Genomic DNA, 26818 nt, shown 5'->3' on the forward strand with positions numbered 1-26818 from the left:
AAACTAAAGAAAAGCTTCAACTGGTTGAGATTCCCAGATGCTGATGCTGAAAGGCCACACTGATAAACTGAGCACTGTGACATTTTAGCCAGCAAGGAGTAACTTAAGCCCAAATACCTTAATTTTGCCTTTGGTGAAAATATCTGACGCTGCATGATATACACTTTTCCATTCCATCTACAATCAGGAAAAATGTTTAAGTTCCTTCTAAAATGGCATAAGGCTAAGCCCAAGAATTCTTGACAGTGGAAGGTCTGTGATTAAGATACGTAAGATGTCATCAACATCTAAAAACAGAAGTTGCAGTGCTTGTGCTTTTGAAAGCAACAGTTAAAGAAACCCAGAAATGTTTCCTCTGAACACGTTTTTACCAATTATTTTGTTCAAAACAGGACAGAGGTAGGGTACTGAATACAATAAATTGAAAAGGTCAGTATTTGTCATGGACAGGAACAACCCATGTCTGAAAAAATGATTCCCATTAAATTTAAGTTGTGAAAACAAAGCAACTAAGCAGTAATAAGTTTAGAAGCTTATTTTATAAGTTTTATAAGTTGTATTTATATTGACCAAAGAAGTCCCAGAGAATCTTAAATATTTTCCTTGATATCTTACACTATCTTGACAAACATTTGCTGCAAAAAGAAAGCAAAACTTTCAGGAAAATAAGTGCATCCTCTAACTTGGTAATTTGCTTACATGTGTCACCACAGCAGAGGTACTTACCTCCACTTGCATATTCCATTATTAAATAGAGAGTTTTTTCAGTTTCAATGACTTCAAACAGCTTCACTAGAAAAGAAGGACATTTATTTATCAGTTAACTAGTGCACAAGTATTATGTCAACTCCATGCAGAATTCTGTCAGAGAAAAACACCCGAAACTATTTGCTTGCCACTTGGTAATATCAGACTCTTTAAAGAAGCTTTTTCCGTTGAATGTTCCTGGACAGAAAATACTCTGACATGTTTGGTCAACTCATACAGAACAACATACCCTCAAGAAACAATACTTTGCTTCTGCTGCATGGGAAAGCAACTAAACTAAGCAGAACTTCCACATATTTGAGCATCAACAATAGCCACTTCTATGCACTGAACAGGCACACATGGTGACGAATCAGTTATCAGTTAGTTTGCTGATATGTCATTTAAATGTACAAGCTTGAACAAATTCTTGACCACTTCTTAATTTTGGTGCATGCACTTATTATTAATGAGAGTCTGAATTCAGTCAAAATTAGTATTATACTCAAAAGAAGTAAAATGAGCAGCTGGCTATGTAACAGTTTTGTGCAAAGGGACCAAAATGTTTGTTGGGTTTTTTTTTTTAAACACAGCTCTGAAATAGTATTTATTACTGCTATTTTACAGTATAGACACCCTAATGTAAAATAATCTTTTCAACTCATGCCACAACAATTTTAACAGTGAAAAAGCTAAAATTTCTCCTGTTGGAAATTATGTGAAAGAAACAAGGTACCTATATTTGGATGATTTAAGATCTTCATTATTCTTACTTCTCTAAAGAGCTGAAATAAACATAAAACATGAAATAAGTTACTGAAATCGGTAACAAACAGCCAGTCCTCCTGAAGACTGATGATTTTGGTATAGTTATTTAAACACAAAAAGGGCAAACATTATTAGCATTTCAATGAAGTTCATGAAAGCAGCACTTACTGGAGGGAAGAGTTAAGTGTCTGCTCCTTTTAAAACCCCTCCCAAACAAATCAACCCTCAAAAACTTGAAAACACCCACAAAGGACTCCGGATAGCTCAGGAAAGAAGTGACCTTAGCTTGTGGTTTGCAGACTTTTGAGGCCAGAAGACCACTGTGAGCCCACGCAGATCCCTGATGACCAGTTAATCTCACAGATCCTTCACTCCCTTCACAGAAAGCAGTTTCCAAAGTTTTGTGAACCCCCACTCAGCCCCTTTACGAGACCACTGCAGTATGTTACTGGTATGAACACAGCATTCTTCAGTACTATGTTAAAGCCAAGGAACTGCTGTGCTACAACAGCAGCTCAGGAGTGCAAAACCAGCTGCTTATTTTGCACAAACAGCGTTTTATCTGACTACACCAGCAAGGGGCAGGCTGTAAGGAGGGATGGGAAGACAAGGCCACCCCTGTGCCCTTCAGCAGCATTCCTGCAAGGCCACCGAGGGACAGCAGCACCCAGTCCCAGGTCTGCCAGCACAGCTCCACTGACTCATGGCCAGACACGGAGCCTCCCAGCCTGCCCGGCCAGTGCAACACGCTGAGTGTACTTGCCAAAATTAACAGGGCAGAACACAAACGGTGCTCTCCTGACCCCACCGTGCTGCCTCCCTTTACACAAACACTCGTGTTAACCCAGACTGACACACAAGGTCCGGGAACAAACTTAACAGAAAAATCTCACAAAACACACAACTTCCCCAATAAAGGCACTCTCCAGCCCACCCCAGCACATCTGTTTTGGCAGGATGGGTGGTGAGGGACAACTGCCCATTTCAAGCTGCAGCATGACATGACACTCACTGTACTGAATCCACAGACAGCACACTGTTGGTAAGGACCTTGTTGTGCCCCACGTCCTGTGTTTGTCTCTTCCTCCCCACCAATACCAATGTGAGGAGGGCTTTGGCTGAATAATTATTTCTGAAGATTTCAACTTGACCTGTCACAGAGGAAACTGTCCTTCTGCAACTGAATGATAATAAGGGAATGACACCTAAAACTACAAATGAAAGCAAAGTCTGTTACTGATCAGTTGTTAATTATCTGCACCTCTCAAAATTCTTTTGCAAGAGACAATTATAAGATACACATAAATTCGTAACTGTAATACTAAAAATGCCTCAGGTGTTGTCACTGCAATGTGAACCTGGCTTTTAACAAAGCTGGCTGCTAGAAGATGAATTAAAAGTAGTTCCAAGATAAAATGTTATTACAAAATATTACAGAGCAAATACTACTGTATTCAAAAAACCAAAGAATTCTCTCTTTATATGCAGTACACTGTATGGCAGTAGAGTGTGTAGCTGTTTTCCCCCCCACAGTTCCCTCCATGCCAGCCCAAGGCTCCAGAGGGTTGATGTTCTTAAGCATCAGTTATTTTCTAACAACATGCTTCAAAAAGTAGAAGTAATCAAAAGGTTTTATTAGAAATCTAACACAAATTTCTACAGAAATACCAGTAACCTTACAAATTACTTTTGAACTTAATGTAAAGAGACTGAAGCAGAATGTCAGTCCACAGCTCCAAGGGAATGCAGACATGGGGGAAAAAAACAAAGGGTTTTGCAAATAAGGGATAGCAGCATTGTGACAGTAAGGAAGAGAAAGTGCTGCTGCAAGGTATGCCTGAGGTCAGATTTCAGATGAAGACATTTAATATGTCTACATGTATTACCAGCAACTCAAAAATCTCTAGGTGTATTTACTCAATAAAAACAAAAAAAGAGGTGAAACATTGGAAACAAACAAACAAAAAAAACAACCAAAGAGTCAAGAAAACAAAATCCTTGTGGCCTTTGCAACTTTTCATAAAAGAAAATGCAAGGGGTGGGTTTTAAACAAATCAAGCTGCTTAAATGAAACTAGGGTTGACTGATTAAGTAAATTATTGGCCATGCAAAAGTTTCAAAACCTACGCATGTTTGTTTTCTTTATCCTCCAGAGAGGTAAAATTGCCTTCTTTTTTTAAACTATGTTATTTCTGGAGCTTTTTCATATGTAATCATAAAAGGCAGACTACATCATCTTTCTACTTATCATCGGAAACCTAAAAGCAGTTTGATCTATAGCTATTTTTTTCTTGTTTTTCATTCAGTTCAGTTGAACTGGTGTATAATATATTCTGAATACTCCATTAATACTTTTAATCACAGCTTATGTAACTGAAAGCCTCTGATCAGTTTTTGCAGTTTTGAAGACAGTTCACTTAATTAATTCTCCACTGATATCTGATATCTTCCACCCCCAATACTCAAGATAAAGCCTACCAGTCAGACCCTCATTAAAACACTGGCCCACAAGACAACTACACTGCAATACTAACCCAAATAAAACATGTTAAAAATCAGATTCTACATTATGAGCCACTTGTTGAAGTGGGTGACTAGAAATAAGCTTTTTTGATAAAAGACTATTTTTGCCTCAGAGGAAATTAAAACTAAAAATACTTGAGAACAGGATACAACTCCCACCAAATTCTTTTATTATAGCTTTAGTTGGATACATGCACTTCAGATTGTGCACCCTCCGTCAGTTTAACATGTGGCATTTTAACACAGCAATTTCCACCAGCATATCTGCAAATACCTGATATTTTATTATGTATTATAATCTGCTGCTGATAGAGGAATACGATGTAAAATATCATACAACTTTCACACAGTTTGCTGAATAGAGGTTTCACAGATTTTGTTCCCCCAAAATACCATATGAATCAACCTCTAGCAAATGAAGTAGTAACTCTCATCACACAGTAAAATTCACTGCCAACAGATGGGTATGATAAAACCTCACACCTATGAGGTTCCCTGCCACAGGAACACAGAACAAGGTGTAATATCAATACAGAAAGTTATTTTCTTAGTTTTAGGAACTTAATTGTCATGTATGGCCAAACTTCGCAAACAAAGATTTGGGCAGGGCTCTCCCCACGTGGGTGAGCCCTTCCAGCCTGTGCAGGGGATGTTTTAGGTAGGGCACAGCGTGCGCAGAACTGGTCCCACCGTTTCAGTCCTAAGGTCCTTCTGCCACGGCTGAGCGAGCTTGGACAGTGACAGGGAAGTCCTCGGGACTGTCACAGCACCCGGTACTGACCGGGGCTGACCCTGCTGAGCATCTGAGATGTGACGGGATGGGATGGCAGGGAGGCATTGAACTAACAGGGGACGGTCCCCACTGAGACTGGAACTCAGGTCCTTGGATTCAGAGTCCTGAGTGCTCTCCTTTACACCACAGGACCGCCCATACACACATACTTGTCATCATGAGATTATAAAGGCAGACAAAAACCAGAAATCAGTTCTCATCAGTTTAATTTCTAATACCGACATTAAAAACTACTCCTAACTTGTTGAATAGCTCATTTTCTGTCAACAGGAGCTCTACAAATGTTTCCAGGCAAAGGCAAACATTCTTAGTCTGCCAAACAAATGGCTTTCAGCTTTGTTGTTGTCTGGTCCTTTGACTGTAATCCATGTCAGATACAGGGGAAGAATCACTTTTAATTAATGCTGCTAGCCAACAAACTGAATAAAAAAACCCCAGCGAACCAACAATGGAAGCTGGTTCTTTTAGGCCAACTTCTTTAAACACAGCAAAAGACAGATTAGCAGTGTTCCTGCAATAGCTACTGCAAGGCTGACAGTAGCAAATTATTTTAAAAATATGTAAGAAGTTTGCTAAAAAGTCAGTACAGTCATCAGCTGCACAGCACCAACCTCTTCTGGTTGCCTGTCTCTGAAGGACATGTTGTCCCAAGCAAGCTGAAGTTTGACCTGTGTATTTGGCTTCTCCTGGTAACTGCTCACTGAAATATGTCCTACATATGAGAGCCTCAAGCAAAAAGCCTTTACACAACACAAGTTTCTCTCTAACTAACCACAACTCGAAAACAGCAAAGAATATTTGTTATAAACAGAAAAGCCTAAGCATTTTAAATTCCCATCCTTTTCCTGCAGTTTTTAAAGCAATGATTGACTGATGTCCAGAAAGGACATGGGCCATGTTCATATTGATGTAAGAAAGAAGTCTAAAATGCTTCAACAAAAAATAAAGCCCAAACAAGTGGCAAAACATCCGCACATAATGAACAAAAATACGTGGCTGAGGAGCCAACTTCTAAAAAAGGAACATGGGAAGTGATTTAGTGCTATTACATGGGCTTGGTAAAAAAAAAAAAAAAGCCTTGCATATAATCGCACTGCTAATTCAAAAGAAAAAAACAACAAACAATTTTTTTTGTCTAGGAGGAAGTGAACTACTGTGGCATCAGCACTTGTTTCCAGTGAGACCGATATTCAGAGGAACTGGGTACACAAATCCATTTGTGGAGAACAGTGGTTATGACTAACACCACCAGCATGGGAAAAAAGCTCTAAGAATTCCCGTTTCTTTCAAAGCAGGGAAGTACCGCTTAACAGTTTCCTCTTCACTGAGCAAGAGCATCAGAGCAGCAATGAGGTCCTAAAACAACAGTCCAGAGTAGCTGCATGTGGCTGCCACAGACTTCCTCAGCAGCAGCAGAAACCTGACCCTTCTGAAGAGCTGCTGCTCAGTATGGAGCTGTCAGGGCTGCAGCGAGGGCATACCAAGAATTACTGCTCCGGAAAGCAAAGCCAGTCCTTAACAAGGTTAACTTCTTCCTGGCAGCTGAAGTATCGATGTGGAAGATGTAACACAAAGAAATCAGAACTGGCAGCCTTAATCACCATTTGTTTCTCCACCTAAGGATGACTCGGGTATGCAACTACACCGCAGCTGAGACACTGTACACCACACCCTCTCCTCGGCACGGCCCTTCCCTCCCCACCATACCTCAAATATTTTATCACCCTCTCCAGAAGTGCAAGATCAGAAGCACTTCCATCTCAACCTCCCCTGCATCTCCAGGTCGCGTGCGCAGTTGGCTCCAAACGCACCCAGGCTACAGCAATGCCAGCAGTGCTGCAGTTTCGAAAGGGCCAAGGGTTTGCAACCAAAAACCTGGCAAATGACGTGTTGTGCTTTCACTCTGCTTACTATGGCAAGCAGGCATTTGATTTTAATAAAATTCCTTTCAATGTTTGACTTGAGAACTCTGACATATCTTGCTAAGTCTTTCCTGTGCTCATACAAAAATGAACTCAGAGTGGAGAGCACATTACCAATCTCACCCTCAAAATTCGATCTGATTTCTACCCTTCTACTTTGTACTACACTTCCAGACACCCAGTTAAGAAACCCAGTGGCTGAGAACATCAAAGTACAAATCACATTTTATAATCTAATTTTATAAATTGTAAATAAAAATTAAATTACAGCAGAGATAGAGCCATGAGTGGACAGAGCTGGCTGAAATCAGGAATCAAAGGGCCATCATGCACACTTCCAGACTGTGCCTTTATCAACTGCACACCTTGTAAAAGATTTGTATTGTGCTTTGTAATGAGCTCAAACTGGCATTACAGCCCAATCTCAACACCATTAGAAGGATTATGATTTTATATTTCTGTCTGAAAACAAAGCCTCTCTACTCCTCTCTGACCACTCTTCCCATGGGCTGATGCCTTCCCTTGGTATCACACAGCTTTTGTTTATCTTTTCAAGTGCTTTAACAACTTTTTCAGGTATTCCAAGTTGTGCAGATCTGCCACAAAAATCATCTTGATCTAATCCATCATATTACCTAATTTGCATTTTATTTCTGCCCTGCTTACCCAGAAACCACCAACAACCTGGATTAAGCTGGGAAAAATTCTAAGAAAACTAGCACCACATTATCCACTTTTACCCAGTCTACAGAGTCAGCAGAAAGTTGCTACCTACTTGGACGATGGAGCCTTTCTTCTATAGGTTACTCTTTGCCTGTCAACCAAACCATATAATATAAAAACTTGCATGTCTTTCCAATTTACTTCTGCACCATTAATCTTGATAAAAATGTCTACTCACATGATCTTTTTTGTATTTACCCTAATTACAAATGGGTATATTCTCCAATTTACTCCAGTTACACTACTTCATTTTATTTACAGGTAGATTATGGGTGTTCTCTTGTTCAAACAGAAATATTGCAAGGAGCTTTTTTATCAAAGCACTTAAAAGCAAACAAAGCGCCTTTGACTGCAGCACTTAAAAGGACAAAGCTAGAAAAGTCCTGAGTAAAAGAAACATTTAGATGTACTTCCTGCATGCACTCCAAAACAGACTGGCTTGCTTGATGAAAGGGCAGGGTTTATCACCCTGTACTAAAACAGATAAGGCGGTACAACTGTGTAACAGCACATTAAACATTTGAAGCTAGAGGGAAGAAACCAGAATAGTCATGCCCCACTTTGTTTCATGAAACTGCATCACCTCTCCTGCTGCAAACTACATGAAAGGCACAGATACTGCCTGGCCTTCAGTCCACAGGCAGCATTTTCAAGGCCAGCTTAAGAGGACAGAACACAAGCTTTGCATTTCTAAGTTTAACGAAGTGACCGCCCAAAGGAGACACGGGGCATGACACCAAACCACAAGTGCCCTCCCCACAGAGCCAGCTCAGCTGGGGAGACAAAGGAAGTGGCTCACACCATTTGCTCAGTTTACAGCTCTGTACAAGTTCGGCTTGAACAAGTGCATGGCTGTCAAAAATATCTGTTACAAAACTAGTTATTAAATACAGTAGTCAGATGTGTGCAAGGTATGCAATGCTTTGGATTCTCCAGCACTGGCATTCAGGGTTAATGGAAGGAGCTGGTGAAGCAAAAAAGCTGTAAGACAGTTGAAAGATTAAATGTAAAAACGTACCTTTTGTAGACTAGTTGGGTTCAGCTGTGTTTTGTCAATTATTTTTATGGCAACCTAAAGGGAGAATTCATGATCAGTATTTTCCATAGGAACAACCCCCAATTACTACAACACGTTAGAACCCAGTAACAGAAATGTCAAACATGAAAATTACACGGAAACCCTGAAGTTCCTTCTGCAAATTATGCACTTGCATTTGAAACAAAAACAGGAGAGAGGAAAAACCTTGGTACTTTAAGCATATTAAGACAAGAAGCTTGCTGAATGTTTTACTTGACATTAAGACCATCACACTCATGACAGTGAGAGCTCCAACACCAGACAGTGCCCCGATAGAGCAGCGTGCCTACAGATAAAATTTACACAGCATAATTACACAACAGATTACACAGTAGTGACTGGGCATTGGCAGTTTCTAAAAACAGAGATTTCAGAGCAAATTTAAAGCAATTCCACACACATTTGGCAAGAACTAATTTTGTCTTTGGAAAGTCACTAAATATTTGTGTCAATTTGCTTCCTGATGGGTAGTAACAAAAAAAGTATCACTTGTGCAGCAACAAAACCCCACTGACTGTAGTACAACAATTTGGGCAAATTCATTCCTTTACTGTTTTGATGTTTTCAGTAAATATTGCACAGAAATATTAAAGAACAAAATAAACATTTCACAAAATAAGCAAAAGAGAAATTCAGTACCATGATAACTGGTCAGATTTGAAGCAATGAATAGGCAACAGAAACTTCAGTGCAATGCAATTTGGATACTGGATGAGTTAGAACAGGAAACAGGAATCTTTCTAGAATTACATGCCAATTGGTATTTTTCCTTTCTAAATTAAAGACTACAGATACCAGAAGAAGCTCTACAGAAGCCAAGGAGATGGTGCCTCTCAGAAGAGGCAAGATGCTGAAACTCACTAGTGCAAAGCAAGGGCTTCCAACTCCCCTTCAATTTTTGGCTCAAACAGTACATGCTGCTCCTTCCCATGCCACAGCTCCCATTTCCCTGCATTTCTTCATGCTATCTTTGTCACCTCATTAATTTGGGATCGGAAACATATGGAATAAAGAGTATCTTACATCAAAGCAAATTTATCTCCCTACATTCAAGGGCAAAAACACAGGAATGGATCATCATGATGGAGGGGGTAAGAGGGGAAGGGTGTTGAACCCTTGGGTGCATCACAGAATTATATAATTGAGATGGTGTTTTCTGAAACTGATACTCAAGATGTATTTTGAGCCTTTCTAGATGTAAAATATGATGAGACATAATCAAGCAGCCACCTAAGAATGCTTTTACTTTGGGGAGCATTTTCTTCTAAGGCAGGCTTATTAAAGATCACTATTTCCTGAGGCAAAATTCCATTGCAAAACCTTGAGAAATCACTTCGAAAATAAAAACAAGAGAGAAACACGTTAAGCAATAGGTATTTTTATATTAGCAGCTGTGTACAAAACCGTGAAAGATTTTTATCTCTACCTTTATACCTGTTGTTAACTTTGTTACAATAGTTCAAAGTTACTCACTTCCTGCAATCTCTTACAAATCCATGCCGGATCTAGAGTGACCAGGGCCTTTGTCAACAGCAGATAATGTTATCTGAAAGTGACCTGCTGTCCCAAGCCTACCCACGCCACAGAAGATGGCTGTTCACTTGGGAAGTGCATTCCACTCAGAAAAAGTGGCATTTGTGCTCTGGGCTGTACCATTCTGGTCCATCTTAAAAGATGTAAACTTGTTTAAACCCACAAATTCTTAAGGTATTGGGTTTCTGCAAAACCAGCTCACCTCTCTCACTGTGCTTTGGTGCCAGATGATCAGAGAGGTCTCTGACACTGTCAAACAAATTCAGCCCTGGAGATACAGTGAAAGAACACACTTCTTTTCCTAAAGACAGACTCTCAGGCCTGTTCAGGCCACTAATTACAGCCTCAGAGGCAAAATGAATTTAGAGAATTCCTATCCACATGAACACTAAGAGTACACAATGTGTTAACATGAACTTTGAGAACTTGAACCCATCCTCAGAACAGGGAGCAACTTCAGGTGCCTTGGTAAGGTCTGCAAATCACAGGCAAAGGGAACCTGCCCTCAAGAATAGCTCTGATGAGCCTGAGAAAGAAAGTCCTCCATTTTACTAGTACAGTTAATAAAACATCCAATTGCCTTCCAAAGAAGAAACTTTGCACTCTTCACTTGAAGTGAGTCTGGAACAATTTCAAGTACTGTGTACTGAGGCCAATGCTGGAGGAATGCAAGTCCACCTACACTATTAAACTGCTACATTAGCCATGATATTCTGTGTGAAATAATTAGTAGAATTAAAATTGACTTTGCTTTCACCATTCATAATAACATGACATAAAAAATCCCTTCTACATGATTTGAATGAGGGAGATAAAGCAAAGAGAAGTTGGGACACTGAGCAAATCGGCCAATCTGCTACCATTCAAAGTGTTTTTTCCTTCTTAAATTTCACTTTTTCCAAGAGAACAACAGAAAGAAGATGACAATAGATTCCTTGGAGTCAGACTTGGATCATGAAAGAATTCTGTCTCACTAGGCAACTTCAACTCCCTGGCTACTAATTGAACACATGCCTTTAATGAACAGAAGGGTCCATAATAATTTTGGCCACTTCAGTAACAGCAGAATTTAGTTTTATCTTTTAGATTAATTTTGGCAAGTATGGGAAACTTGTCAGAGGAAATACCCTTTTGATAAAACTACAACAGAAAATACAGGGATTACATTCAAAGAATGAACAAAAGCAGACTGACAATGAAGATTCATGGCTTTGAAAGGGCAGACAGACTACAAATAACACTTTTTTAGGCAGAGGATCTCAAAACAGTGTTTCCAAACACCAGCTGTAGTGCAGTGAGGCTCTGCAGTGAGTAAAGGCTACACACTCCTTGCAGGACAATTCAACCTCCTCAGCTTACACTGATGTTCTGATCATGCCCTGAAAGGCCTCAACATTTCTCCCTTTCCATAATTTGAGGCTGGGCTCTCATCATGCATCCTGCAGACACAGTAATGACGGAAATGCGAAATAGTTCTGGAACTTACTCCAACTGGGAACATGAAATCTGCATTTCAAGCAACAGGAAAACTCTCAGGGAAGGACTCCAGATGCAAGGAGATGAGCAACTACCCTAGAAGAATGCTTGAACAAACATTCCTCCCAGGAAGTGACAAAAAAGTGCTGATCTGCTTCAAGATTTAGAAGTTAATCAGTGCAGAGATATAAAGAAGCACATTAACAACAGGGCCCCATTGGTAAGTCAGGTTCAAATGCAGTCAGAAGACAGCAGAGATGAAAACCCATTGAAGTGTGACTCCCAAAATCAAGCACTTGGTTTATGTTTTGGTAAGTAAGATGGAAGAAAGAACAGGAACATAGACAGGACAGGCAGCAAGAATGAGTGTGTAAAGCAGGAAATCACAAATTCAGGAGGATGAGTGCCATCTGGCTAAGCCAAGACTGAGAAGATTACCCTGGAATTCTTAACAGCAGCAGGTCTAAAGGAAAAGAAAAAAAAAGTACACTATTGTAGCACAGATTTCTAGCATCTACCAAGAACAAAATGGCAGAGCAAGGTTTAGAAATTATCAGACTCAATTTTTTTTTCTCCAATTTCCCGTAAAACTTCTAAGCAAAAAATTGCAAGAAAAAATCCCATAGAAATGGACAGAAGGGTTAAATGCATCATATTTTCCTACAGTTAATTGTGCCCTGTGGAAAAACACAAGATATGACTACCTGGACAATTGTAAAGTCTCACCTAGGAGGATGCATGGAAATTTTCAAACTAGATAAGCTGAAAAGTGCACAGAGATTTTTCTTTTTTTTTTTTTTTTAGGAAAAAGATGGCTAAAGAGATATCAGGTTGGAAATAAACGAGTAAGAGTTTTTCAAGGACAAGACTTGGGACCAATCTTGTTTAATATCTGTATCAGTGGCCTTGGCACAGGATGTCAAACCATAATGATTCAGTCTATTGAAGGAGTTAAAAGGCACCATCAAATACAATGTAAAACTGATTTAAACAACTTTGGAGATGAGTTAGAAACGAAAGTGAAATTCAACAAAGTGCAAGGTGGTGCTGTTGCTGATCACAAGTAAACCCCATCTATTTCAGAACAATAAAAAAGGTTAGCAGTCTAAAGATGGATCAGATAAGTATTTTGTAAGGGCAAGGGTTACGTAACGATATTGGAGAAACTGCTGTCTAGAACTGTGTGAACAATTCTGGTCATAAACATCTAAAAGATGTAACTATTACCAACATTGTACTAGTTCATCTAGCAAGAAGAAAAACTTTGCTCATCTCCCTCTTAAGAGAAAAAAAGTTTTAAATACCCTGAAGATATTCCTATAAAACCAGCTTAATTGTTCCCTTCTAAGGAATGGCACTCATTTTAGGTAACCAGGACCAATGACCACACCCTGGGAAGTATTTATGCTCTGAATTGACTGAATGACATCAATTCCCTGAGAGTTAAAGAAACTTAGTATTCAAATCTTTCCAAACTTAGTCGAAAATTTTATACAGTCTCCTTTATTTGCTGAAATTTCAAACGAAAATAATGGAAAAGAGTTCATTCAACACATTTATGTGTAAGAGAAGGAAAATGTACTTCAGTTTTTCCAAAGTGTGACACATGATATGTATCTCTAAGTTCTATACCTATAATAATAGCAAAGAAATACCAACCAAGTACTTGCATGTCTCATGTTAAGTATCAGGAAAAAGAAAAGGGAATTTAAGTGGAAAGCAATTAACTAAATCTTTCTCTACAAATGAGCACTAACTTTAACATCAGAAGGCAATTGGAACTGTCAGCTTAAAAAAAAAATCCCTCAACACATCTCTTGCAAAACCATGTTCCCTCTGTTCTTCCCAGAGCTACTGAACTCTATTAGCTCAGAAAAGAGAAACTCCCTCAAAGCACTGCAGTCAGCCACACAGCTTTCTGTACAAATCCTTGCTAGTATCAACAAACATTTACTTCATAAGACATTTGGAAAGAAAAGGTCAGCAAGGTGTTTCTCCCTCTTTCAGTACCTAAGAGTTACTGTTAATAAAACAAGACGAAGAAATACCTTCTTGTAACAAGCAAACAGGACTACAGGTCACCAAATCAGAACCACCATTAACTGCAAATGAATAATTGCATTGCAATGGCATGCAGAAACTTATTACAGAGCTGAGTTAGACACTATGAAGAGATACAAGAGAAAGCTTGTATATACCACACACACTGAGACACAAACTGTTTCTCAACAAACTGGAGCATCTTCCAAAGCTGCCCAGCACTACAGACACCAGCAGAACTTCTGGGAGAGACACTGCTTTGGCAAAAAATACTGCATTTGGGCTACTCACACCATAATCAAGATGATATTTAGCTCTCACTCCCAGCTTCCCTTCCATATAGTCCTGCACTGTGCAGCACAGAGACACCAAGAGGCAGACTTTCCAGCAAGCTTATTTAGTTGCTGTATATTGATCCCTTTTTCTGAAAATGGAGGATTTACCCAAGAATATTAGTAGCAAATTGTAACACAATACAGATGGACAGGGACTTGTCAAAAACACAAATTTAAAAGACCATTTTCAAGAGAAATGGTTTTGCAATCATCTCTAAAAATTACTGGTTTCAATTACCACTTTTTCCTACATCTGTGGCAATATCTCCAGTAAAATGTGCTCTACATTCACAGACCTAGATGATGTTAATTCTAAGAGAACCTTCACAGCTACAGCAATTCACTGCTGTTTCCACTCATACCACTTTACCTCTCTGCCAGTTAGGATGTGCCTTGCCAGTTTCACTTTTGCGAAATTCCCCTTTCCAATGGTTTTAAGGAGTCTGTAATTTCCAATGTGCGGCTGCTCATCCGCGCAGGAGACTATGGAGTTCCTGCAGCGAGCCCCAGAGCGTCCAGTGCGAGAGGAAACTTCCTGCCGTCCGTCTCCATGGGACGTGTGCTGCAAGGAAAACATACACAGATCAGGCTGAGACATTAAGACAAAACATATAAATGATGAGAAGCACACAATATTCAAAAATGTTAGCAATGCCTTTGAAGAAACCTTCAAAGGATCCAAGCTGAACTTCAGATTCACACTGAACTTTGCCCTGATGGGGATAATACAGAGGATCCCAGTTTGTAAACACAGAATCCACACAGTATCTATTTCATCACCTGGTAAAGACCAAGTGGAACATCACCTGAACTGCAGCAACAGTTGAGCATTTTTAGAAACTTACATGGACTGCCAAATGAGTTATGAAACACGGAGGTGTTTGATATTACTTCCTATTTGCATTACTGTGCTAACTAGTGCAGGAAAGCCTTTGGAAAGGAAATACAAATAAAGCTTTTCCAAGAGCACAAAATGTTAACCCCTGATGGACAACTTAATACTCCTGAAAATACAATAAAAGGGTTTTTTTCCCCTCTTGTACTATACTAGTGTTCCTACAAAACCACATGACTGACAATACCCAGGACAGCCTGGAGAACTAAGGAAGAAATCTTACCTAATGTACAGACATCTCAGATACTGATAGGCTGAGAACCAGTATCAGAGATCTGAGACACTGCAATCTGTTAAGTTCCTTTCACTCAGCTTCCCTGAACAGCTATGAACTGCAAAAATGAACAGGCATATATCATACCTGTAATAGCCTTTATTCATTAAATCACATGGTGAAGATTAAAGTATTTTTTCACTTCCTGACAGTCTGTTTATGAAAGAGCAGGGGTCACCTTATGTTCTTACATCATGGTTGAGGCCTATAGACCAATCCCACTAATTAAAGTATTAGTTAGAAATGCTCAGTAGCCTTGAAATGTGGAGCAAATATCTGGCTCCACTGAGAATGATGCATTAAACTCAGAGTCAACCCAGAAACCCCAGATCTTGCTCTTCTACTACTCCTCCTCTTGCTGAAACCCAATAGGGACAACCAAGGAACTGGCATACAGAAACATTTAGTCTGAAAATCATTGTAGCATGAAGATGAGATCATACCTCAAGAGCTAACAACCATGGTACAGGCACAAATGAACAAATCCGTGCTTGCACGACACTTGGCAAGTTTCACACTCTATTTAATAACCTGATGTAACCTTGTGACCATATACTCTGGCATTTTAGATTTCTTAGTTTATTAACTTCAGTGCAACAGCTGTAATCAAATTATTTTTAAAAAGGCATTCATTTCATTTGAGAACTACTACTGGTAGAAGTCTATGGCAACTCTTGGAAAAGTGTTTCAATAGTTACTATTTTAAAAAACCCATGCAGGGTGGTGCATATCATGTTTTAGTATCAATCTGGCTTTATCTTCTTACTGCCTGGCTACTGCATTGCCACATTTATACATCCCCTAAGGTACTTTCCATGATCACAATACCCCTTTTGCTTTAATAAGTGATAGGTATACTGACCTTCCTTAACATGCTGCTGTAAGAATGATTAAAGACAAGGAAACCCTTCCTGTACTTGCATTCAGAACCCTCTCCTATTTTTCAAACATCTTTTAGTGGGGCTCATGCTAGACATGGACACGCCGTATCAACAGTAGGTGCAGTAGGACTAAACACAGAGACTGCACCTTCTGTTCAACACTCCGTCAGTTTCACAGGGACAGAACTAACCCTCTTGGCATAACAGACATCTGTAACTGACCACCAACACTGACCCTCACTCTTTTTTTAAAAGTTATTGTTTTCCATTCCTTTACCATAACATGACTTTCATTCCTGGATCCTTACATGCATGATTGCACATTTGGCTGAAGTGAAACAAAGAGTTTTCCTCACGCAGGATATTAAATGTTCCTCATGACTTGCCCATCCTGACCTATTTCATATTCTAGCAATCTTTATCCTGGTTTTCAGGAGTATGAAGAGTAGACATTCCTTCCCAACCACTAATGACTGGCACAAGAACAAGAAGCCACTTGTAACAATATCCAGTAAAAATTCAAGTCTTGATAACAATTCAATGTTCTCAATAGTATTTTGAGACCTTCAACAACTGGGTAAGTGTTTATCAATCAGTAATTCTCAAGGACAGGAATGACAAGACCAGACACTGGCAGAAGGAACTACTGAAGCCAGTGAAATCCTGTATCAACAATTTCAGTATTCTGCATGTCCTTAATGTCAGACTGGTGCTGGTTGTTCAGGCCATCTTAGTCACTCCTGTGTGTACAGGCACTGCAGTGACAATCCCCTACACTTCCCTAAACTTTGACTTCTAAGAAACCTTGCAACACACAATGCAGAGTATTTCTCTGTCAGCTCCTTTTGTCCCTTCTAGTATCAAATTATTCAGACCAGCTAGAAAAGAGCAGCAACTGCTGATACGAGATGCCAACATCCTCCTGCATTGCTACCTGCGGGGATCATGCACCGGGATCTTCCATACAGGGCCACAAGGATATTTCTTGGATATATTAGAGGAAGGCTCACTTCAAGTACAGCATCCCAGGAATACAACTGCACTTCTTGCACTAAACTACACCGAGTTGTTAACTTTTTTTGGAAGGAGTGGTGCCTCAGAACTGTTCAGACTATGTCCCTTCCACACTGGGCACTTGGCACAGGCGCACCAGTTGGCTCCAGCAGGGGCCAGCCTGTCGCCCAGCAGGGCTTGGTAGTTCAGGCTATCCAGCAGACAGATTGAGCACACAGGCTGCTTGTGAACCACACAGCTGACTCTGAAAACAGAGTATCTGAACCTGTGCTGTCTTGTGCTTGAACTGATACACTGTGTTAGTCCTGAGCTAGCCCATGAGGCAGTTGAGACGTGGGCACCAGCTACCATATATTCCCAACCCAGAGAAACTGTACAAGTTACTCAGAACGGATCTTCTTCCTCATCTCCTATTTAATACAAGAAGTATCAGGCAAAAGAAAGATTGTTATACTAACAAACTCTATTCCACATAGTAAACTACCCAGTTAATACACCTTGAGAGCTTCACTGTCCTCTGTTGAGAAACGACTTCTTGTGTCCTATCATTTTTCTTCTGATACTTCCTAGCTGAATTAACAGCTCATTTGGACTAGCGTTGATAAACTGAACACAAACTCCTTGTATGGAGGTTTGCATTTCCACCCTAACCCAGATTATTGCTTTTCAAGAATATGACCTTTTAGAGCTATGGTTTTTGAGCATCAAGCTCTGCGTTCCTAAGCAGTTCAGTTCTCTCCAACTGACTTGTTCATAACCACATTTCACTCTGTAGAAATCCAGCCATTTGCACCCATACTTAATTTGGACTCCACATAAATAAATCTATCACCAAGTTCTTCCTCTGTCAGATGTATTATTACATTGAACAGAACCCAAGCTTTCTAAAAACCACAGAAAACAGATCCTCCATTTCAACATGGATTTTCTTTTGCATATGGAAATGATGGAAGAAGAACATAAACTCAAAATTGAGTGAAAGTGCTTCTCCTAACAAAGTAATTTTCAAGACACCATGATAGGTAGATGGGAAACTAAATGGTGCAGGCAAGAAGCAAAATGTAGGTGGTGCAGGAAAAGTTCAAATCACACACTGGCTTGTATAGCATCTGGCTGTACTTGGGTACTTCTCAGGGCAGTTTTGTCAGCAAAAGATTACCAGCACCAATCTCAGCCTGGAGAAATAGTAATAGCATCCTCTGCTTTCCAAACTGTGATGCAGGTCATTTGTCTTTTCCCAGGTAGACCCTCAACCAACTCTGCTGATTTTGCCTGCCTCACCACGCTGACTCCCAAAAACTTTGTTCAATTTCAGGCTTCTTTTCCAGGTCCACATTTATATGGCTTCAAGAAGACATGGTGTTTGTCTTAAAAACATAACATTTAAAACAAGCATGTTTTTATTTGTGATCCATTTCCATACACTGTGGTAGGTGAGCTGTGTCTCCTGGAGGTGCGTTCTGTATAACACTCCTTAATGACACTCACGGTGGCTGAGTGATTCCCAAAATATCTGCCTTAACACAAAGCAAGGCCATAATGCTGTAGATGGGGAACTGAGGCAAGGAGACTGGGCACTTTGTATGACTTCAGGCTAGCCAGTCACCCCTTCTTTGAAAAGACAAGTCTCCTGAAATCCACTCACCAGAAAGCACTTTCTTCTACATCTTGGCATGCATCAGGTTTTATTTCAAGGTCTTTTAAATACTTAAAAGGTTTTGGATTTGGTTTTTTTTTTGCATTATCTATTTTCAAGCCAGCTAGACAACCTTTCTCATAAAAACAAAACAAAACATTCTCCTCCCCACCACCTCCCAGCTCCACCCTGTTATTACTCCACCCAGAAGGAAATGGAGTAAAACATCTCCATTGGTGAGAGACCTTACTGCGAGGGAGAGACTGAACCTCAGACCAGCTGTATTTGGAACACAACACAAACCCCACCTTTTCGCAAAAGCCTTCCCCCAATGAGGAGCCGACATCCTTTCATAGCCAGATAATGATTAGCATGAAGAGAAAGAAAAAGAAAAGGAAAAAAAGTAAAAAGCAAATGAAGCATGAAGGTGTTGACAACTGAAATCTTTTTGGTAGATGTTAGTTTTATCCAGTATCTGCATGATTTCAGATATCTTAACATTCAGAGCATTAGAAACACACAGGGCAGAGGATGAGTAGCATCAGAGTTCTTTCTCGAACTGCTTAAGCAGATGCCAACAGTTGAGAAAAACCTGAAAGAGACAGAATCTGATATCCATTTGAAGAGCTGAAAACCAGTTAAGAAATCAATGTTCAAGACCTGCAAAAATTCGTGTTTGTTTACAAAAAGTAGGGAACACTTTCTAAAACAGGGAGGAAAAATGGCATCAACATTTTTTTAAAAAAGTATTTTTAATACAATAGTGAAAACTACCTTCTCATCAGCCAAAATGAATTAATGAAATTTAATTGTACAAAAATCTCTAGGAATACCTATTACCTTAGCTGTTACCTCATCTCTGTGTGAAATACTACAGAGTGGTATTATAAAATTTCTTGGAAAGCTGTCAGACCAGTAACAATCATGACAGTCTCATTCAATTCAGCATTTTTAATTATAGTAAGAAAATTGCACTTAAAACCTATACCTTGCAATATTAATCATGTAAGCATTACAGGACATGATGAACATTTGAGACACTAAATTGCTTCATTACCTTAACCTGGGCACACAGTATATAAATACATAGTAATTTCTGGCTGTGCTGTCCCCAACAGAACTCTTCTTTATAGAAAAACTTCCCAGGAAACACATTATAGTTCTTTAAAAATTGAAAAATATTTTAAATGAAACATGCAAAGACAAAATTTCATTGCAGCTCTTCCAAACAATCTATTGTATTTTACTTCCCATTTATCATTAATGTCTTTAAGAACACACAGACTGCTGAGTACTATGCAGTGTGAGAGAAAAAAGGTGTCCCTAAGGATATTCACATCTTATTGAGCAGAGATACCCCTGAACCAGCACAGCAGGGCATCCTGCAGCTGCTGAGGAAGGAAATCTACTGGAAAGTCAAAACAGAGACTTACATTTCTGGCAACCACCAAGAGGTGTCACAGCAAACACTCAACCACAATTGTTTATATACCAGTTACTGCTCTGGGAATCCCTAAGTCAACCTGAACCATAAAATACTGCATTATTTTCCTAGATGATAAAGGAGGAACACATCAGGTGAAGATGGCCTGTACTATTTCTGATTTTACTTCCCTCCTACCACTGACCAGGGCACAAATCAGGGCATGGAATAAGGTGGATTTTGTCAGATCCAATACGCACATGCTGATGTTGGCATAACCAATTATTTTCTTCCAGCATATATAATTAAAAGGCAGGTTTTAGACTAGCTTGCTACATAGTCTGTCTAAAGGGTAAACAGTCGTGGTTTCCATCTTACAAAATTTTAAATGCTGTCCTAACAAAGAAAAATGCTACCCAATGTGGCACTAAAGTTACCAATCCATGAGGGCAGATTTACTCCCTGAAGTGGACTACAGCCCTACCATTATGGATGCTGTGATTGAGTGGAACAACTGGAAGAGTGAGAATTCACCAAGAGAGACAAGAAGACCTTCTAGAAATAGAATACAGATGTTAAGGGAGAGAAAACACTATTTTGGATGTTCCATTGTCAAAAGAGGAAGATTTTATTGAGACTGTCAGAGTATTAATTCCTGTAATTAGTATGACACTCCATGAAAATGACTGGCTACTTTAACTAGGTCGTATCTGTCAAACAAGCAGTTTAAATGGAGAACCTGTAGAGCAAATAGTCTTTAGCACACGTAAGCTTTACCTCTTTGACACACATTCCTGATTCTTCCAAACCTCAGAGGGAAAGGCGAAATAAAGGAAAAACCCAGGAGTAATACTCAGGACATGGCAGCTCCAGCTGAAACTGAGCACAGCAACGCAACTTCCTACACCGGGCAGCCTGATGGAGACGGACAGGCCGGACACAGAACACCTCCAGCTGGCAGGGGGAGCATTGCCACCCACAGCAACACTTGCACACTCACAGGTCTGGCCACTGACCAGGGAACTGCAGTGCAATTGCTGGTGACAAATGCACCACTGGTCTGAAGATGAGAGTGGAAAAGCACCAACAGCCAACATTTAAGCCTTCCGAGAAGGAAGGATGGGCCCCTTTGCAGACACAGAGGGTCTGGCTCAGGAGTCCTTTCCATGTAAAACCACTACAGCCTCTGTGTTGTGTTTGACACCATTTGGTTCATACTCTATACAGTATATGAGAGAGTGAATCTGTAATTCCATGATTAGCACTGAACAACACAACAGTGAAGAAATCCTGCTTATATAATCAGAAAGATAAGTCTGGTGCCGGTTAGAAAAGCTCTTTAAAAGCTCTTTTGTTGCTTCACATTATCAAGGTCTGACATTCATCATATCTTTCCAGCCAAAGTTTCTTTGCTGCTGATTAAAATGGGTATTTATTGACATCAGCCTGGGGAATAATAGCTGAAGAGCCAACCATATTCTGTTCTTCATCAGCAATACTGACAACTAAGTTGTTTCCAGAATCATCACTGTCAGTAATTACATCCTAAAAACAAAACCCCAAAACAAAAAAACCCCTCACAGTTGGTTTTCAAACACCACATTGAGCTTGCAGACAGAGAACTTTGTTTAGGCTTTAACCCTGCAGGAACAAATTTTATTTGAAAGCCTATTTCTGTTTATATGTATATATACACACACACAGAGCTCAACAATTTGGTGCTTTATGGGCCAAGAATTCCTGTTAACTCAAGGGTTTCATCCAGTAGACTGACTGGAGCTTTGCCACAGGTACACTCAGTATCTTTCAGGTTTATATTTTAAGAGCAGTAAGCATCTATTTATCATATTTTATAAAGTTTTTTAGTGGCAGATGATCTCCACACTAAGCAGAGCCAACCTTGATATGCCACAAGCCTAAAAAAAAAAGATGACCTCCATTTTTGATCTGGCTGACATCCATGAGGCTGCATTACTTGACTGAGAAGAAGAGGAAGTTGCAGACACATGCTACTTATATATCACATGAAATGGAGATCTGGAGAGACAAATGCCTCCACTCTTAGAATTCCTTTGACTTGAGTCACCTGAGACATGTTGTCAACAGGAACTGTCTGCTGACATCAACATGAATATGTCTTCTGACTAGAACTAAAATGGAGAATTGAGCAGGTGAGGATACCAGGTGAGTGGGTAAGAAAGACTAGGAAATACAGTATTTCCTTTCATTTATTTTCTTTCAGTAATTTCTGCAGGTGTGTTTTGTTTTTCAGACTGCTACTCCTAAGGCCACAATTAAAATCACATTCAGTGATGCTAATGAACTAAGTCTGACTTTTTAACAACTTTTGGATTAAGGTCTGTAGCTTAGCTATTCTGAATTCCTGAAAAAATGGAAAAAGGGGAGGTAAGGAAAACAAAAAAGTTTTTTCCAGGAGCACAACACCATAATTTGTGAAAGATGCATCATCATAGTTGTTTATCTGTTTGCAGTTGTGGCATAACTCAAGTTACCTTAGCCCTAGGCTGCTGCACTACAACTGGCTTAACTTAAAACAAAACAAAAACAGTAAGGAGCATTTCCAGACCTCCCTACCTGAACTGGACATTACCATCCTCCTCTGTGTCAGTTATTTGCTGCCACACAGAATGGGAATAAACCAAATTTTCTTAAGGGTTTATTTCCGTCAGATCAGAGACGAGCAGAGCCATCACACAGACCCACAGTAATTAATTAGTGCCGGCACAAACCGTGGGTGGGAAGAGGCAGCTGAGCTGATGCCCCCCAGCAGCCTCCCATCAGCTCGGGCTGACTGAAACCAGATGATTAAACACCTCAGCACAGCTAAAGAATGAAACTTCTCACTTTAAAATATAAAAGTACTATCAGTGACTCTCAATGTCACTCAACCCCACCAGGTATTCTTTGAGTACAAACCCAGTACCAGGCCTACCAGGCACCCCAGGCAGGAAGAAATGCACAACCCCCCCATTTTTCAGGTCTGTGAAAGTTTGGAATGAAAAAATACATCCCAGGTGAATTCCTAAAATATTTTTTATTTCTCGTTATTCTGCCACCTTCACCTGATTTAATTCTAACCAGAATATTTATTACAACTCGTGAAATATATGGAAATACATGGAAAGTGGCCACAGAACACTTCCCTCATCCTCATCCCCTTCCTTAAAAAAACCCATAGGATTTCACGCTACGGAAGAAAGCATCCTGATTACAGATCTATTTGTAATAGGAGAAGACTGATAAATAATATATAGAACAATGCAAGCTTGCATATTGTCTGAAAATGCTCTAATGCATTTCATAGTTAATTGGTAATAAACCAAGAAATACCGCACTAACCTTCACAGTATTTCAAAATTACAATTTTGTACCTAACCCTGCCTTTACTAAACCTTTTTAAATTAAAGAAGGTGATACTTCTGCTGCACAGAATCCTTTTGTATAGTCTTGTGCAAGCACAGTTGCCATCCTGCTGGCATTTTTCAACAGCAAAGTTTTCACATTAGGCACAGTCATGGAGATAAGAGTATATTTTAGTCTTGCTTTTCTTCAAATTACTTAAATTTTTAATTCAGATTGGCCTGCAGAACCAACACATTCAAAGCAGTTACCTTTTTCCCTGCCAAAAATACAGCTGTGTAACAAACATAAAGGTTTTAATTAAACTGTTTAGTCCAATAATTTTTTCTATTTTATGCTTTAAAAAAAATCTTCCAACCTCCACAGAACCTGTATTTCCTTGTTTCTATCTATAGTTTGCCATCATCTTCCCACTCTCTGAATATTTTTTTTAATGAATACTTGTCCTACTCCTCACAATCTTGCTCCTTCTGCTCCTGTTTCTCTGTCACTGGTTGCCCTCCATCCTGCCACATGCACATTCCTCTGTGCCTCCTCTTATCTTTTGGTTTCCACCACCTATCTTCCTTTCCCATTGTGTTTCCACACTTCTCCTCCATCTTCTCTCCCTTCTCATCACTAGCAGAGCAGCTTTACTCATTCTTGGGTCATCTAAAGTCCTTCTTCTGCATCTACCCTGTCTCCCATGATGAAGGAGGTCTCTGCTCTCTCTTGTGCTTTTCCTCTCACACGCAGGACATTTTCTGAAGGAGACAGAAAACATCTGATCCTCCCATGCCCTTCTGTCCCCCTAAGCAGCTGGCAGCCACTGCTGCACAGGGCATGGCCAGAGAGGAGCTGCTCTATCTCTGCAGTGAGAAACCAGCTCATCACAGGCCAACAGCAGCTTCCAACTGTCCAAGTGTGAAGTTCCTATGATCACAGATCATCTGGGATGCCTTTCCTCTCAAAACCAGGTGACCCGCAGCTAAATTCTTTAATCTCAAAGGCACTAAAGGCTTGATAGCTCTGAGCAGCTTTTGGGGAAAGTCACTGTGACAGGATTTCCACTTCAGCAGTACATGTCTTGATAAAAAGCCTTAAAAATTAAAAAAGAAAATCAAATACTGACAATTAGAGCTTTTCTACTCAACAGGAGTTGCCAGCTGCTGAACGTGGTTAACTGCAAGCACAGACAATGATGATTTACACTCACTGTCATTCTGGAGGCAACTTCATTTTCAAAATTGCAAGTATAGGCATGGACAAGCTCTGATCAGCAGGCTTCAATCAGATCCAACACAGCCAAGCCTTTGTCAGCAGTGGTGGCCTTCCAAGCAGAGAGGAGGCATTAACGGGGTCCACAACCAGGGCCCAAAGACTGGATGAATACCTTGGCACCTCTAAAGCCTCTTCAAGGAGCCCTCTGAGCATTAACTAATTAGCCTTCTCTTATGTGAAAGACAATCAAGGGCTCAGTTTACCTGCCAACACAACACACCCAGATTTGGGGTGGATGAACAGTAAGATGAAGAACCAGGATCATCACGTCTGGTTTTAAAAAAGAGCCTTGGCCTGTTCACAGCTGTAGGAGGAATTCAAACAGACTAAATGTCAGATTTAAACTTAGTTTTAAGCAAGGCTGAACAGAAGACCATTTAGTAAATTTCTAGATAGCTGATGCCGAGAATATGTGAGAGAGCTTTGTGAGAGGCGTGGTGTTGCATTAAGGGGCTTGGTTCGATGAGTTTGGCAAATACTCAGATTAATCACTCCATGTCAGTATCACTTCCTACAGGTATTTCTGTGGTCACCTGCACAGACTCAGTAGATGAAAAATATGCCTTCATCTAAACCCAAGGCAATTCATCTGCAAGCAAGACAATCCATGTATGTTAAATTATGAAGATTACAAAAGAGAAGTGTTAGACCAATATTTCAAAGTGAGAACAAGGTGCCTTAAGTGGAAGACATGTAAAAATCTAAATTCAAGTGCTAGAGCACACAGCTTGGGAATAATTATGTTTCCTTGAGCACATATTAAGTCTTTCCACCATTAAGATTATCCACAGCAGAGCCTGAATTAACTGGGGAATCTGATCTGAACACTTTCTAAAATGATTTACTGTGTAGCCTCCACACATTCACATGGAGCTCAAAAACCTCAGGCAGGTCTGCTTATAGACTAAAACAATTACCCAAATAAACTGTATATAGTATTTTGTAGAGTATGTTTCAACTTCAACTCTCCCCATGGCACAGGAAGGGCCACATAATATTTAAATTATTATCTTCCACAAGACAGGAAGCTCATTGAGATTTTACAACCAAATGTGCTTAGTTGGCTTTTTTGCTCAATACAGCCCTTAGCCTGCAGGTTGCATGTAGTGCTAAAACAAATAAAGATCACAGAAGTTAGAAGTGCCTATTATGTCAATAAAATCTAAATCCCTAGTAATGCAGTAATTGTTCCATGCAGCATGTTTTCTAACGCTTTGTCTGGTCTTGTTTTAAACAATGGGGCTACCATCACTTTTCTCGGACTATTTATGGTCTGGAACAATCCAACAGTTTTCCTGATCTTTAACAAAGTTTCCACCTTTTATGCCAGTCCAAAACATAAGAAGCCCATGAAAAAATAAAACAAAAAAGAAACCTCCTCTGTCAAGCTTAGCATCTGTCTTGTAAAGACTATCACATAGCCTTTACAGAAAGCTGAACACAAAGTTCACTGATCTACTCATTTTAGACTACAGTGAGTGACGACTCCCTTCTGTTTATCATTTGGGGACATGTCAGAGCCTATGCAGAAAAAATGGTTAGACAGGAAACACCAGGATCAAGTAAGTTCTAAATCAGAAGAAATACAGTTCCCATCTGCAGAAAGGGAGTCTCCTACCGAGCTTCATTTGTGGCTATATGCTCATGTGGTAGGACTACCTTCTTTTCTTTCTTCCTTTAGCATTCGACCTTTGTGATTGTTCATACACTGTCTGATTTAATCTTGTAAATAAGAGTGTCGATTCCTAAACCTTGGCTTTGTCAAGGTAAAAAAAAAAGAAAAAAAGGGCGGGGAGGGAAGGAAAAGGCTCCCTTGTGCGGAGGGTAATTCCAATAAAGAAACCCTTTTAATGTCATCTGAACAGGTGACCAGGCTAACAGCGTCATTACCACCGAGAACCTTGCAAATTAAGCAGGGAAGAGGCCTATTATCTAGGTCACCTAGCCCACCCCTACCCGAGCTGAATTAGTCCCATCTGTTTACCAGAGGTTTATTCAGCTGCTTTAGCAGCAAGTGTGCATATCACCGGGCAGCAGTCCCCCAGGACCGTCCTCCCCACCGCGATCCCCGTTACCGACATAACCAACCCGATCCTCGCCACCCGGAGACACTGGA

At 40.0% G+C, this 26818-nt stretch overlaps 1 protein-coding gene across 12 annotated transcripts in view; it reads right to left on the minus strand.

The window, feature by feature from the left end:
* Positions 1 to 26818, minus strand: part of MARK3 (microtubule affinity regulating kinase 3) — a 62286-nt gene that overhangs the window by 34487 nt on the left and 981 nt on the right. For 8 of the 12 annotated variants that reach the window (XM_071557444.1, XM_071557443.1, XM_071557449.1 and 5 more), the window contains exons 2-6: positions 18947 to 18985; positions 14309 to 14500; positions 8495 to 8548; positions 1484 to 1532; positions 727 to 792 (exon numbers count right to left, since the gene is read on the minus strand). In XM_071557444.1, the coding sequence (XP_071413545.1) occupies positions 727 to 792; positions 1484 to 1532; positions 8495 to 8548; positions 14309 to 14500; positions 18947 to 18985 (400 nt within the window). Of the gene's footprint in view, positions 1 to 726; positions 793 to 1483; positions 1533 to 8494; positions 8549 to 14308; positions 14501 to 18946; positions 18986 to 20838; positions 20879 to 26818 lie in introns of those variants that run through there. The other 4 variants (XM_071557448.1, XM_071557446.1, XM_071557454.1 and 1 more) reach the window with 2 other exon arrangements.

This window comes from Pithys albifrons, chromosome 6 (assembly GCF_047495875.1).
Source record: "Pithys albifrons albifrons isolate INPA30051 chromosome 6, PitAlb_v1, whole genome shotgun sequence".
NCBI lineage: Eukaryota > Metazoa > Chordata > Aves > Passeriformes > Thamnophilidae > Pithys > Pithys albifrons.